Source organism: Bubalus bubalis, chromosome 6 (assembly GCF_019923935.1).
Source record: "Bubalus bubalis isolate 160015118507 breed Murrah chromosome 6, NDDB_SH_1, whole genome shotgun sequence".
NCBI classification, from domain to species: domain Eukaryota; kingdom Metazoa; phylum Chordata; class Mammalia; order Artiodactyla; family Bovidae; genus Bubalus; species Bubalus bubalis.
Genome location: NC_059162.1, coordinates 88,738,177 through 88,753,474, shown reverse-complemented (window position 1 = coordinate 88,753,474; position 15,298 = coordinate 88,738,177). Strand labels below are relative to the sequence as shown.

The window sequence follows — 15,298 nt, the reverse complement described above, 5'->3', positions numbered from 1 at the left end:
AAGAATAGCAAAGAGAAATAAGAAAGCTATCCTCTGTGTTCAGTGCAAAGAAATAGAGGAAACAATAGAATGGAAAAGACTAGAGACCTCTTCAAGAAAATCAGAGATACCAAGTGAATATTTCATGCAAAGATGGGCTCGATAAAGGACAGAAATGATATGGACATAACAGAAGCAGAAGATATTAAGAAGAGGTGGCAAGAATACACAGAAGAACTGTACAAAAAAGATCTTCATGACCCAGAAATCAAGATGGTGTGATAACTCACCTAGAGTCAGACATCCTGGAATGCGAAGTCAAGTGGACCTTAGGAAGCATCACTATGAACAAAACTAGTGGAGGTGATGGAATTCCAGTTGAGCTACTTCAAAACCTAAAAGATGATGCTGTGAAATTGCTGCACTCAATAGGCCAGCAAATTTGGAAAACTAAGCAGTGGCCACAGGACTGGAAAAGGTCAGTTTTCATTCCAATCCCAAACAAAGGCAATGCCGTAGAATGCTCAAACTACTGCACAGTTGCACTCCTCTCACACACTAGTAAAGGAACACTCAAAATTCTCCAAGCCAGGCTTCAGCAATACATGAACCGTGAACTTCCAGATGTTCAAGCTGGTTTTAGAATAGGCAGAGAAACCAGAGATCAAATTGCCAACATCCACTGGATCATCAAAAAAGCAAGAGAGTTCCGGAAAAACATCTACTTCTGCTTTATTGACTATGCCAAAGCCTTTGACTGTGTGGATCACAATAAACTGTGGAAAATTCTGAAAGAGATGGGAATACCAGACCACCTGACCTGCCTCTTGAGAAATTTGTATGCAAGTCAGGAAGCAACAGTTGGAACTGCACATGGGACAACAGACTGGTTTCAAATAGGAAAAGGAGTACGTCAAGGCTGTATATTGTCACCCTGCTTATTTAACTTATATGCAGAGTATATCATGAGAAACGCTGGGCTGGAGGAAGTACAAGCTGGAATCAAGATTGCCAGGAGAAATATCAATAACCTCAGATATGCAGATGACACCACCATTATGGCAGAAAGTGAAGAGGAACTAAAAAGCCTCTTGATGAAAGTGAGAGTGAAAAAAGTTGGCTTAAAGCTCAACATTCAGAAAACGAAGATCATGGCATTTGGTCTCATCACTTCATGGCAAATAGATGAGGGAACAGAGGAAACAGTGGCAGATTTTAATTTTTGGGGCTCCAAAATCATGCAGATGGTGATTGCAGCCATGAAATTAAAAGATGCTTACTCCTTGGAAGGAAAGTTATGACCAACCTAGACAGCATATTAAAAAGCGAGACATTACTTTGCCAACAAAGGTCCATCTAGTCAAGGCTATGATTTTTCATTAGTCATGTATGGATGTTGGACTATAAAGAAAGCTGAGCACCAAAGAATTGATGTTTTTGAACTGTGGTGTTGGAGAAGACTCTTGAGAGTCCCTTGGACTGCAAGGAGATCCAACCAGTCCATCCTAAAGGAGATTAGTCCTGAATATTCATTGGAAGGACTGATGCTGAAGCTGAAACTCCAATACCTGGCCACCTGATGCAAAGAACTGACTCATTTGAAAAGACCCTGATGCTGAGAAAGATTGAAGGTGGGAGGAGAAAGGGACAACGGAGGATGAGATGGTTGGATGGCATCACTGACTCAATGGATACGAGTTTGAGTAAATTCTGGGAGTTGGTGATGGGCGCGGAGGCCTGGCGTGCTGCAGTCCATGGGGTCAGAAAGAGTTGGACATGACTGAGAAACTGAACTGAACTGAACTGATGGTCATTCTATTTTTAGTTTTTTAAGGAACCTTTATATTGTTCTCCATAGTGGCTGTATCAATTTACATTCCCACCAACAGTGTAAGAGGCTTCAATACAGAGGATAGCCAGGCGTGGAAGCATCCTAAATGTCCGTCAACAGAGAAAGAGATAAAGAAGATGTGGCACATTTATACAATGGAATATTACTCAGCCATAAAGAGGAACAACATTATGTCATTTACAGAGACATGGATGGAGCTAGAGACTGTCATACACAGCGAAATAGGTGAGAAAGAGGAAAAAACAAATATCGTATATTAATGCATATATGTGGAATCTAGAAAAATGGTACAGATGAATGTATGTGAAAAGCAGCAATAGAGACACAGACATAAAGAATAAACGTATGGGCACCAATGGGAGAACGGGCAAGAGGAATGAATTTGGAGATTGGGATTCACATATATACGCTACTAAGAAAAAACAGGTAACTAATGAGAACCGACTGCATAGCACAGGGAACTCCACTCAATGTTACGTGGTGACAAAGAGGGGATGTACATCTATGTATAACTGATTCACTTTGCTGCACAGGAGAAACTAATACAACATTGTAAGACAACTTAACTCCAGTTAAATTTATAAAAAGGAGAGAGACCACTGCTGGGCACTGACAAGAACATGGGCCTTCGCACCATGCCAGGCTAGAGTTAGTGCCCGGCTCTCTAATTTGTTGGTCACTTGGCCTTGTGTAAATTCCTTTACTTCTCTATCTCAGCTTCCCCATCTGTTTAATGGGAAAAATAATACGTAGCTGAGTTCTTAGGGGGTTGAATTAAATGAGACCAAACATGTAAAAGCAGCTAGCCCAGAGAATATGATCTCTTTATCTCCTTAAAGACCAAAATTCATAAAAATGATTCATTAAGGGAAAGACAGTGTATTTCTGAGTTTACCGAATCTGCTTGACAACATTCATGCTCTCACTTTCCAGAGTAATACGAGCATCCTTTCTCCTCTGTCATGAATTATCCTGTCTAAATTATCTAACAGTGGCAGCTTCCTGACAGGGCCAATTTTTAAAAATATGTTGGTTTTGAGCTATAAATTGATTTCTTATTGTGATAAATTAAAATCCAATATCATCCAATAAGACACTGAACATACAGAGGCCCAATTTTTCCCCTTAGATGTTCATTCTCTTTGATATTAAAATGGATCTGGGGCAGCTGTCAGGCTGTTTGAAGCCTGAACATTGAAGCAAATGAGCAAAGAGTATGGAGTTGGTAGAGACAGAAAGAGAAAAAAGCACAGAGGCAGGAAGGTAAAGTGAGGAAGAGGAGGGAGGGAAGAGGATGCTGTCCACTTTCTGTTTTGTGAGCAGCAGGGAGTGACTCAGATCTGTCCTGAGAGATGTTCAAACCTAGGTGCTCTGCACATCATTTAATAAGAGGTTCAGGAGCCACTTCCTCTCTTTGGGTTCTGAATTGCTTCACTTGTAAATGACTCACTTGTGGGTGAGTCAATGCCTAAGGGACCTTCCATCCCTGACACCCTAGGACTGAGGAACCCTGAACCACGTACATATTTCTTTCCATGCTCACTGCCTGCACGGCAAAACTAGCATCTTTGTTTGGTATGCAGCATCTTGGGCTCCAATATCTAGCCCAGACAATCAGTATTTTGTTATAAGTTTCCTTATTCACTACTTTCTCTTCCTTCCTTTCCTCTTTCTTTCCACCTCTCTCTGACTTCCTCCCCTCTCCCTTCCTTCAATGTGCCATTCGCATCTCTGTCACTTGCCAGGACCTGTGGTAAACCCTGCAGACACAGCAATGGATGAGTCCAGGTACCTCATGGAGCCTGCAGTCTGATGGAAGCATGAGTAAGCTCATTCTGATATGGACCACCACGTGCTATGAAAAAGGTGAACAGAGGATGATGCAAGATGCATATGATAGGATTTCTTAATTCTGAGGGAAGGACACAAGAAAGCCCATATCAGAGAGAGGACAATAGATTGTTATTATTATTCTATTATTAATAGAACTCATAATATAATATTATTTAATATCTAGAGCTTTTTACTATAACAGGCACAATTCTAAGTCTTAAGTGATTAAATTAAATCACAATTTAAATGATTAAATTAAATTAAAAGTGATTAAATTTAATCTTGCACCAATCCTAAAACATAGGTGCTTTGATTATCCCCATCTTACAGATGAGCAAAAGAGGTACAAAGTCATTCATAAAAACCACTGCTTTATGACTACATAGCTGGGCATGAGCAGATCCAAGGCAGCTCCTTCCGCTCTGTCCAGTCTCTGCTGCCAGTACCACAGTGGTGAGGACTGTGGGCTGTAGATTCAGACAGACCCAGTATGAATCCTGCTTGGAGAATGAAATGCATAAAGCACTTAGTTTAATAAAGTACCTGGCCCAAGAAAGGTCTTGATACGTGGTCACTATTGTCCTGTGTTGCTGTTCTTAGTGTTGTTGACATTACTGGACCTTGAGTTATTCACTGAGTGATGAAGGGCAAAGGGATGTGCAGAGTGGAGGGGTCTCCTTGAGCTAGTCCTGAAAGCTGGGCAGTGTGTGGTGGGTACAAGAAATGGCAAGACGGGACCCACAGATTCTGCTCATGCACAGATGATGCTCCCAGATCTGCTACCTTCCGCTGAGCAGGGGGTGCACTGCACAGCTCTATGGGGAGCTAGTCATCACACAGTCATCAAAAATATGTTTAATTATTGCAACCATTTCCCAGCGAAAGTCATCCCAGGCAGTGAGCCTTAAAGAAAGGGATTTTCCCCTGATTTGCGCAAAGGCAACTTACAGGTCAAGGATGACCTTACAGTCATGTACTTACCTCTCTGTATAACTAGTGCAGCTTCAGGGCCATAGAATACACTGAATAATAACTGAGCTGTAATGGACCTGATTCAACCAAAGCTCTTTGGTCTTACATTCCAGGTCTCCCAACTGGGCCCTGCCTACCTTCTCAGTTTTATCTCATTGATAGCAAACTCACATCCTCCAATCCAGAATATCTGGCCATCTCTCTTCTCCAAACCTGGCCTCCTTCATTGCTTTCTCATTCTAGGGCCTCAGTAAACACTTCTCATAATTCCCTTCATCTGGTCACTCACTGGTCCTCTTATGTCTTCAACTTCAAACTCTGCCCATTCTTCAAGGGTCAACCCTCTGGTCCTATATCTTTTTTTTTTTTCAGATGGAAGACATAATTTCTTCTTTTGAACTCTCATGATCACTTTGCATTTTTCTCTTGTTACTCTTGCTTTCAGTTTTTAATTATATATGTCTTACCTCCTAGGTTGTAGGTTTCTTGAAGAAATCAGGCTAGTTCATCCCCACCCAGCATGTAGAATGTCCTTTTCCCTTAATAAGTATTTGTGAAATGAATAAACCAAAGAAAATGGCAGAATGATCTATACACAGATTCTTAACTTTATCTGATGAAAAATCTCCTTTTTATATAACAGTATCTTGTATCTTACTGTATTGTCTGGAAATGATTATATAATCTAACTACACACATAAAGTTTAAGCAAATCAAAATGTCCTAATTAAAACGCAAAGGATAAATAAGATGATTTCTGATCAAAAAATAATGTGTTTCTATATATAAAGGCTTAGTTACAACTGCAAACGAAGAACATAATGACAATGAGCCTTCTTATAATTAATGAATAAATTTTGGTTTAAGAAAGCATTCAGCCATCACTGACTCAATGGACATGAGTTTGACCAGACTCTGAGAGATAGTGAAGGGCAGGGAAGCTTGATATGCTGCAGTCCATGGGGTCACAAAGAATTGGACACAACTTAGCAACTGAACAGTAACTTTCCTTTATATTTGACATTTTTAAAGAAGAGTCAAATAAGTCCAGATAAAAGGTCAGTTTTCATTCCAATGCCAAAGAAAGGCAATGTCAAACAATGCTCAAACTACCGCACAATTGCACTCATCTCACATGCTAGTAAAGTAATGCTCAAAATTCTCCAAGGCAGGCTTCAGCAATACGTAAACCGTGAATTTCCAGATGTTCAAGCTGGTTTTAAAAAAGACAGAGGAACCAGAGATCAAATTGCCAACATCTGTTGGATCATTGAAAAAGCAAGAGAGTTCCAGAAAAACATCTACTTCTGCTTTATTGACTATGCCAAAGCCTTTGACCATGTGGACCACAATAAACTGTGGAAAATTCTTCAAGAGATGGGAATACCAGACCACCTGACCTGCCTCTTGAGAAATCTGTATGCAGGTCAGGAAGCAACAGTTAGAGCTGGACATGGAACAACAGACTGGTTCCAAATAGGAAAAGGGGTATGTCAAGGCTGTATATTGTCACCCTGCTTATTTAACTTATACGCAGAGTACATCATGAGAAATGCTGGGCTGGAGGAATCACAAGCTGGAATCAAGATTGCCAGGAGAAATATCAATAACCTCAGATATGCATATGACACCACCCTTATGGCAGAAAGTGAAGAAGAACTAAAGAGCTTCTTGATGAAACTGGAAGAGGAGAGCGAAAAAGTTGGCTTAAAGCTCAACATTCAGAAAACAAAGATCATGACATCTAGTCCCATCACTTCATGGCAAATAGAAAGGGAAACAGTGGCTGACTATTTTTTGTGGTTGCAAAATCACTGCAGATGGTGACTGCAGCTATGAAATTAAAAGACGCTTACTCCTTTGAAGGAAAATTATCACCAACCTAGACAGCATATTAAAAAGCAGAGACATTACTTTGCCAACAAAGGTCCGTCTAGACAAGGCTATGGTTTTTCCTGTGGTCATGTATGGATGTGAGAGTTGGACTGTAAAGAAAGCTGAGCGCTGAAGAATTGATGCTCTTCAACTGTGGTGTTGGAGAAGACTCTTGAGAGTCCCTTGGACTGCAAGGAGATCTATCCAGTCCATCCTAAAGGAGATCAGTCCTGGGTGTTCATTGGAAGGACTGATGTTGAAGCTGAAACTCCAATACTTTGGCCACCTGATGCGAAGAGCTGACTCATTTGAAAAGACCCTGATGCTGGGAAGGATTGAGGGCCAGGAGGAGAAAGGGATGACAGAGGATGAGATGGTTGGATGGCATCACCAACTCAATGGACATGAGTTTGAGTAAATTCCAGGAGTTGGTGATGGACAGGGAGGCCTGGCAAGCTGTAGTCCATGGGGTCACAAAGAGTCGGACACAACTGAGCAACTGAACTGAGCCGAACTGTGAACATAATAGCTAGACATGGAACTGATCGAGCTTTGCCCTATTGTAGACTTAATATGAAGAGCAGTCACAGGGGGGTGGTTTTCTAAAGTGATGACCAACTCTTGGTAAGTTTCCAACAAAACAAAGCTCATCTTTCTGTTTAGTTGCACTCTGCAAAATGCACTATTGTGAATATGAAGTTACTTTTTTATTTGTAGAGTTGGGTTTTACATTCAGATAATTATAAATAAAATTTTCACATACATGAAAGTGTGGTAAGGCATTTAAATTCATGTAGCCAGGAAATGTTTGTGTGTGTGAATGTCTTGTACATTGTGGAGTGTCTAGCATCCTTGCCTCTAGTGAATTCCTATATCAGCACCCCCTTCCCCAAAAGTTGTGAACACCCGAAATGCCTACATTAAGTTCCAAAGCAGCCCTTATGGGTATGGAACCAGTCAAGTGGAGAATCTCTGGGGTAAAAGAAACAGAACAAGCTTAGGAGTTACAAATGTGAATTGAAACTCAATTTCTGCTACTCAGTGTAGCCTCAGGCAAGCCACACACTCTACTTATATTTTAGATGACTCATCTGTAAAACTTTTAGTCACTCAGTCATGTCCAACTCCATGGACTGTAGCCTGCCAGGCTTCTCTGTCCATGGAATTCTCCTCCAGGCAAGAATACTGGAGTAGGTAGCCATTCTCTTCTCCAGGGAATGTTCTCAACCCAGGGATTGAACCTGGGTCTTCTACATTGCAGGCAGCTTCTTTACTGTCTGAGCCACCAGGGAAGCTCCATCTGTAAAAGGAGGGTAATAAAACCTCGAAGAATTGTTGGGTATCAAATGAGACAGGATCACGAAAGCCTGTCTACAGACCTGCTATAGACCATATGGTCTTGCTTAGAGGCTAATCATCATATCCAGTCCCTGAGTGTCCTGTGTACTGCTTCAGCAGCTCTCAGGATGACACGGGTATCCCAGGTCCCAGCATCCTGCTTTGTAGCCCCTTCATCCTCCTTCTTGTCTCCCTCCCTAGGACCACTTTCCTTTGCTCCACCTCAGCTGCTCTCCCCAAGTCCATTCCAAACATTCTGTTAGAAATAAAGGGAGAACAGTCCTACTTTTGATGAGATAGAAGCAAGCGTAATATCTGGTTTTCACTGAAGAATAAGAGATTAAATCAGTCCTGAAATGTAAGTGCAGCCATTGCATTTAAAACATCATTACCGCTCTATTATGAGGGACAATATTCAATTTTGAGCCACTCTCCACCTCTCCCGTGTTATACCCTAGTTGTTCTGCGTACACTTGCTGATTCATGATCATTAAGTCATTTTAGTTTGTGTGCAATAGGTACTACCGAGCACCTACTATGTGGACTTCAAGTGCTAACCAGATATATAAGAGTGATGAACAAAAATACACAGCCTTGTTAACCTGTGTGTTGATAGACGTGTTCAATAAATATTTCCTGAAGGAAAGAATGAACACATGTGCGTGCACACACACACCTTTCTCCTTTAGACATCTGTGCATTTAGACATACATTTTTCTCTTCCCTTACTTGCTTATCTGGTCCTCTCCAATTCACTCCTCCATGGCTAAATCAGTGCGCCATTTTCTGTGAAAACTTTCCTGATTATCTCAAGCAAAGCTCTATCTGCATCCCCTGAGTACTGACGACTCCATTCACACCTGTGTCTCAGCACGTGTCAGTTCATTTTGTGAGTCTGGTTTCACCACCAAACTGTGAACATCTCAGGGACAAGGACACATCTTCTTCATCTTTGAATCCCCAGGAAACAGAGCATCATGCAGCACAGAACAAGCATCCCCTGCGGTCCTTCCTGACCACATGGTGACCAGTGGGTACCCTGCCAACATTCTCCCCACAAGACAGTCCCATGGTAACGCCACCCCTAGTATCTTCACTCAGGAAAGCTCATTAAAATGAAAGTGAATAATGATGACAGTGGAACAGGGATAATGCTGGATCTGCTCTCATACATATGAAAGGAAATCACTTATAAACTTTGAGATTGCTGTGGTCTGCTGCTGCTGCTGCTAAGTTGCCTCAGTCATGTCCTACTCTGAGCGTGCACTTAAATTTCATATGCTGAAATTCTGATGGCATTAATATTAGGAGGTGGGGCCTTTGGAAAGTGATCAGGTCGTGAGGGTGGAACCCTGATACATGGGATTAGTGCCCTTATAAAAGAGGCCCTAGAAAGCATCCTCCCCCTCTCCCTCTTACACCATGAAAGGACACAGCAAAAAGGCACTATCTACGAGAAAGTGGGCTCTCACCAGATACCAAATCCTGGGACCAGGATCCTGGACTTCCCTGCCTCTAGAACTGTGAAATAAATGTTTGTTGTTTATAAGCCACCTAGTTTATAATGTTTCTGTTTTAGGAGTCCAAATACTAAGAAAAATGTGTAATTATTAGTTGTGCCTTACTAGCACCAAGGTCTTTGGACGGGACTATCTGCGTTTGAATCTCAGGTCTGCCATTTGAGAACTGTATAATTAAACTGTTTGGGCCTCAGTGTTCTCATCTGTAAAATGGTGCTAATAATAGCACTTCACAGAATTCCTGTAATGTACATAATAGGCATAAAATGATGCGCATAATAGTGACAAATCAGTGCCAGCTAAACTAAGTGAACAAGCTTTGTGACTGGCAACAGAATGTGGTATTATCTTGAAAAGTTGAATCAGACCACTGCCCTCTATCCCGAGAAACAGACTTAACTTTAGGCTCCTGCAATATTTATGATTTTTAATGGCACACATAATAATAATATGGTAGAATAAAATTGTAAATGAGGAGAGAAGAAAGCTAGTGAGTTTCCCTGGAAAGACGTAGGATTTGGGATTGGAAGGTCTGATTTGAGTTTCCAGTCAAATCAGGAATAATCCCAGAATTTCAGTTTCCTTATTTGTGAAATGAAGATGACATCACTCCTGTATTGGTCTGCTTTGAGGACCTAGTAACGTACTGACATGAAATCATTTCTACTCCTAATTTGCTATTGTTCCTACTATTACTAGTAACAGTGAGCTCATTTATGACATTTTCTGCATTCTCACTGATACTTTTGATATATTAGCAATACCTAGATATCTGAGCATATGGACAGCTTTTGATATTGATTTATTTCCTGCAACATACTACTAATAAAATTTACTCACATAAGGATTGGGATCAAGAACCCCTTTGAAATTCAAGACAAGGTGTAAATTGCTGCAAAGGGTCTCTTTAATTGGGATCAAAACATTTTTGACAGCTTTTAGATTTTTAAAATTCTAGCTATTGTCACGTTCTGCTAATGTTTCTTTTCTTGGTTTTGAAAAAACTAGCACAGCCAAGCTTGAACAGGAACACTTCTGACATGATAAACAACTAAAATTTGTCATTCCAAATGAAAAAGACCCAGTTTTCCACTTCTTTGCTAAGTAGGACAAAACACCACTGAGACTCTTATTCTGCAAAATTCAGTTGGGTCTCTGCTGGGCAGTGACAACAGTTTAGTAAATTGTTCATGCTCAAAACCCTCCAGTTATCTGAAGATAAGTCACATCCAATAGGGATGGATTTAAAGGAGAACCGGACGATCAAAACTAGTCTGGGGAATCAACTAAGATGTGACTTTGGTCAACACCTCATCTTCTACTTGACTTCCTTCCACAATATCTCCATCGTATGACTGTTGCTTGGATCCTCCAAAGGATGGTGTGCTCACTTGCACAGAAGGTGGTCCATCTCAATGCTGAACAGCTCTGACTTGTGGGAAACTCTTCTTCCTCATAAACTGAAACTGCTTCCTAGAAACTTCTATCACCAAGTCTTGGTTCTGTTCCCTTAGTCACACAGAACACTGAACAAGTCTTTGGAGAGATCAACCCTACTAATTCAGAGTGCCTTGCCCCACACTCACCTCTACTTCAGGCTTAAATGTTCAGCCCTCTCTACCAGTCTTCCCTAGACTTGTGTTAAGACAAATGAACAAGCTATGGTTGCAAAAGCCCTAAGGTAAGAGCCTAAGGTAAGTCAGCAGACTAAGTCAGACAGATAACATTTAATTCTGCCTTCATCCTGAATCTCTACTAGGATATGACATTTTTCTCCTCCACAAAGCCAAATGGCTTTTAGCCGAAATGATGATTTTTCAGGTATTTTTTTTGTGTGTGTCCAAAGAAAGAATCAAAAATCACATTTCAAGGTTTGGTGGTATCTTTCTTTGGGGCCAGTTTAGCCACCCTTGAGTGAGGATTTAGATAAAGTAAAGAATATAAATTACCTCTACTCAATAGCTAAAGTTTGGTGATTAGGACTATTTGATGGTGGGATACTTGATGGAATAGCAGGACCCCAAAACACAAGAATAAAAAGTAAGATAGACAAGATCAAGTATCTGATACTCTATCCCTGTCATTTCTGTCCCTTTGGTGACGCCAGTGTCATGGTGATGGGCAGGTGTGGACTTGGGAAGACTGGAGATGATGACATATATTGGGGTATATGAATCCTTGTGAAAGTATCTCTCAGTTAGGCATGATCCACATTACTTCGTTCCCTCCCATGAAGGATGATAAAGGATGAATAATATCCTCCAAGTTTCTACAATTCCAAAGCTCTCTGCCCTCTGTGTGTTACCCAGGATCCCAAGAGGCCATGGCGTGTCTGTGCTATTACTAATCAGGAGTAACCTTTCTTCAAGAAAATAATTTTTTTTTTTTACTATTAAATTATCATCCTACTAACCTTATGGTCTCTTAATATGAGTCAGAACAAAGGGGGAAATTTTGTAATGCAAAATGACAAGGTTAAGTAGCTTGGTTAATGAGTATTGTTTATACAATGCTTGATAAACTACCTGTGAAGTTCATAGGAGGTGATATTAAGTGGAAGTATGTTCGAAGCTATAAAGCACTGAGTGAATAAAAGAAAATCATGTCCATCTGACTCTTGCTCTCTGGACAAAACAGATCATAAAAAGCTTTTCTCTTTTTCCCTTACCATCAACGAACAGGGTCAACAATGCTAGGCAAGTCCTGGGGATAAACCTAGGAGCTAATTGCTGCCAGGAGGTGGATGAAAATACAAACCACATCTTCAGTGGGTCCAACAAACAGATCAGCCCTTACATTTCCCCATCATGCAGTAATAGATTTTTTTTTTAACATTGAAAACTCCATTTATTCTTTTTGATGACACCAATTGCAAGGTGCCACAGGTTCAATTCAAGAGAGTCTGAATGCTTTGACCAAGTCAAAAGACCCCCATACATCTCCCTCTAGGACGTATGTCATTAAAGTTGCCAACACACAGGAAATTTAACTTAAACTGCCACATTACCCACTGCTCTTCAAAGCACATCAATCTCCCATTGCATTACCAGGACTGTGTGACACTTTTATCCCAATTACACTGTAAGAAACGCGGTGCAGTCATACTGTGACCAAGTCAGGGAAGGGCCTCCCTTTGATGAACGATCACAGTTGATCAAGTTTGTCAGTTGCTTTACGTGTTTTTATGCTTGTTTGATATTCCTGCCTAGAAGAGCGGAGGCTTTTAAGGGCACATCTGTCAATGGATTCAATTTCACCATGCCATGTGATTCTTTTACTTACCCCTGTCTTCTCATCAAAGATTTTGATTCCTCCAAAGGAGACGGTTAAAAAGATTTTCTGTTTGTGTTCTCCTTTGGAACGAGCGCCAGCAACAACGCCCTGTTGAAAAGAAGGATGTGTTTTTACTTTAGTGTTTTCATTTGAAAATTCCTTCTGGTCCCAAAGGCATGTCAGATACCATGAACGAATGCCACCAATCATGCACACTCTTTTTCCTCCCCACTTCCATTCTATCTTTCCCAATGGGCTTGCATCCTCTTGATGTTTTAGGGTAACACTTGTCCTCACTGCTCAAAAACTGTATAAACAAATATCTGAACTTAAATTCATTGGGCAAACCAAGATTTACAGAGTGCCTACTTTGTGCCTAGATAGTCAGCTCAGAATTTGAGATCCTAGGATAAACACAATATGGTTTTCTTGTTAAGATCTTTTCTGGGTTTTGTATTAGATATGGTTTTAACCTTTTAAATAAAGATGAGTCATGGGATATGTTCCTAAATGTGATTTTAATTTCATACTTCTGGAAAAAACTTTTCATATGAATTAATTATAGAGATTAAAAAGAAAAGAAAAAATATTGCCAGACTGCATGTCTCAAGTCTGTTTAGAAAAATGTGATCGTCATCTGCCTATGGCTTGAGTCCTTACCCACACATTTTGTATGTTCTTCTACCATTTTCCCAATCATTCTTGTGCTTTCCAGAAAAGCACCTACCAAGAGCTTCTATTTCTCAAAAACCTGTTTCCACACTTTACCAATTTTTTTTGTAAAATACTGAAGATATGTGTATGAGTCAATTAGAAGGTAAATGTCACAAAAGGTGGGTATGTTACTCTGCTCACGATTCTCTCTCTAGTACCTAGGATAGTCCCTGGAGGGTGGGAGGCATTTAAGAGATTATTATGATATGAATGTGCTATCAAGAGTCCCCTCCAAAGTTGATACAATGCAGGTTAAGAGTAAAAACACTTGCTTCTTAAATTAGCCTCTGTGGTGGCCAATTATAGGCAAGCACAGGCTTCCCTTGTGGCTCAGCTGGTAAAGAATCTGCCTGCAATGAAGGATACCTAGGTTTGATCCCTGGGTTGGGAAGATCCCTTGGAGAAAGGAAAGGCTACCCACTCCGGTATTCTGGCCTGGAGAATTCTGTGGACTGTATAGTCCTTAGGGTTGCCAAGTCAGATACGACTGAGAGGCTTTCACTTTCAATTCACTTTTCACGGGCATCATTCTAGGTAGGGTACAACTCAGAGGATGAGGACATTCAGGGGCTTTATGCTCTAGGACTGTTGCAGACTCTGCATTAGGTGTTTTGAAGCTTCTAACCCCTTCATCCCTTCTAGCTTCCACAGAAGGGGAGATTAAGTCCATCTTTCACCAGTAATCATGCTGGGCTTTTTTCAGAGTAGGAAAGTCTAAAATAATAATGATTTCATATTCCCAAGAGAAAAAAGTCCTTTGCGTTGTTCTTAGCACAGCATGTTATGGAACAGAGTCAGCGGTATGACCAGCACAAGGAAGGAGCACTCTCTTAAGGTTGTGTGATTATACTCACTTTGGGTACTGGAAATAGTCTATGGAATCGAAACATCTGGATTATACTTCTGGCTGTAATCTTGGACAAATGACTTAACTCCTAGCTCTACTTCCTTGAATGTAAATACTTCTCTTGCATGTTTGAGAAAATGAAAACGCATGGAAAGTGCCTAGTACAGTGCTTGGTACACTGTAGGATGTCATAACCAACCCTTAGCATTTGTGGCCCAGTTTCTGTTTGGGAACTAGTAACAAGAAATTCACTCCCTCGGGAGTCACTCATTCATCCTCGGGCACCTCTGACATACAGATGTACAGAATGTTAGAGTCACAGGAAACCTTCAAAGTAATCAGTCTAAATTTCTCAACTGACATTTTTCTTATCGAAAAATAATGTTCGATAAGCTGGGTAGACAGTTCCAAGATGGTACAGAGAACTGGTTAGAAAGTTGAGACCACACATCCACTTTCAAGACTCTTGGTGCAAGAGTCATTACTTCCTTACATCTCTCTTCATTCTAATAAGCCCAGATTTCTTTCCTGTAATCCTACCTGGTGTTCCTCCTTTGACCTTTAGGGATGTACCCACTGACATAAGATCCCTCCTCCAGTGACTGCCCTTTACATAGTTACAGGGTGACTTACTCCAACCGAAGCCCTCTGTGTTTTTAACCCCTCCTCCTGTTCAAAGGTCTCTAGATTCCTCAATGTGCTGCTTGCTTTCCCATAAATTCACTGAGAGATGGTTTTATGGCCATGGGAAAAGGCTCAGAGTATGCTTTTGCAATCCCAGGGGTAGTTCTTATTTCTCTTCAGTGTCACCCAAGCAAAGATGCTGTCTCTGACCCTGCCACCCTCCACTCCAAACTGCATCTGATCTTTCTCCCTGCATCTTTTTCCCTTATGGTACCCTCTGGCATACTGTATATTCATTTGTTGACTGCCTCTGTCCAATAGGACAAAAGCTCAACGGGCACAATGGGAACTCTGTTTTATTCATTCTGTGTGCCCAGTGTCAAGAATGGAGACTGGAATAAAAAAGGCACTCAAACAAGTGAAGTGACTCTCCGCTCACTCAAGTAGTGAACAATCTAGGTTTTGAATCTA

General features: G+C 40.9%; 1 protein-coding gene across 29 annotated transcripts in view; it reads right to left on the bottom strand.

The window, feature by feature from the left end:
• Positions 1–15,298, bottom strand: part of DAB1 (DAB adaptor protein 1) — a 1,348,091-nt gene that overhangs the window by 137,127 nt on the left and 1,195,666 nt on the right. For all 29 annotated transcript variants that reach the window (XM_044944948.2, XM_044944944.2, XM_044944967.2 and 26 more), the window contains one exon: positions 12,652–12,750. In XM_044944948.2, the coding sequence (XP_044800883.1) occupies positions 12,652–12,750 (99 nt within the window). The remainder of the gene's footprint in view (positions 1–12,651; positions 12,751–15,298) is intronic.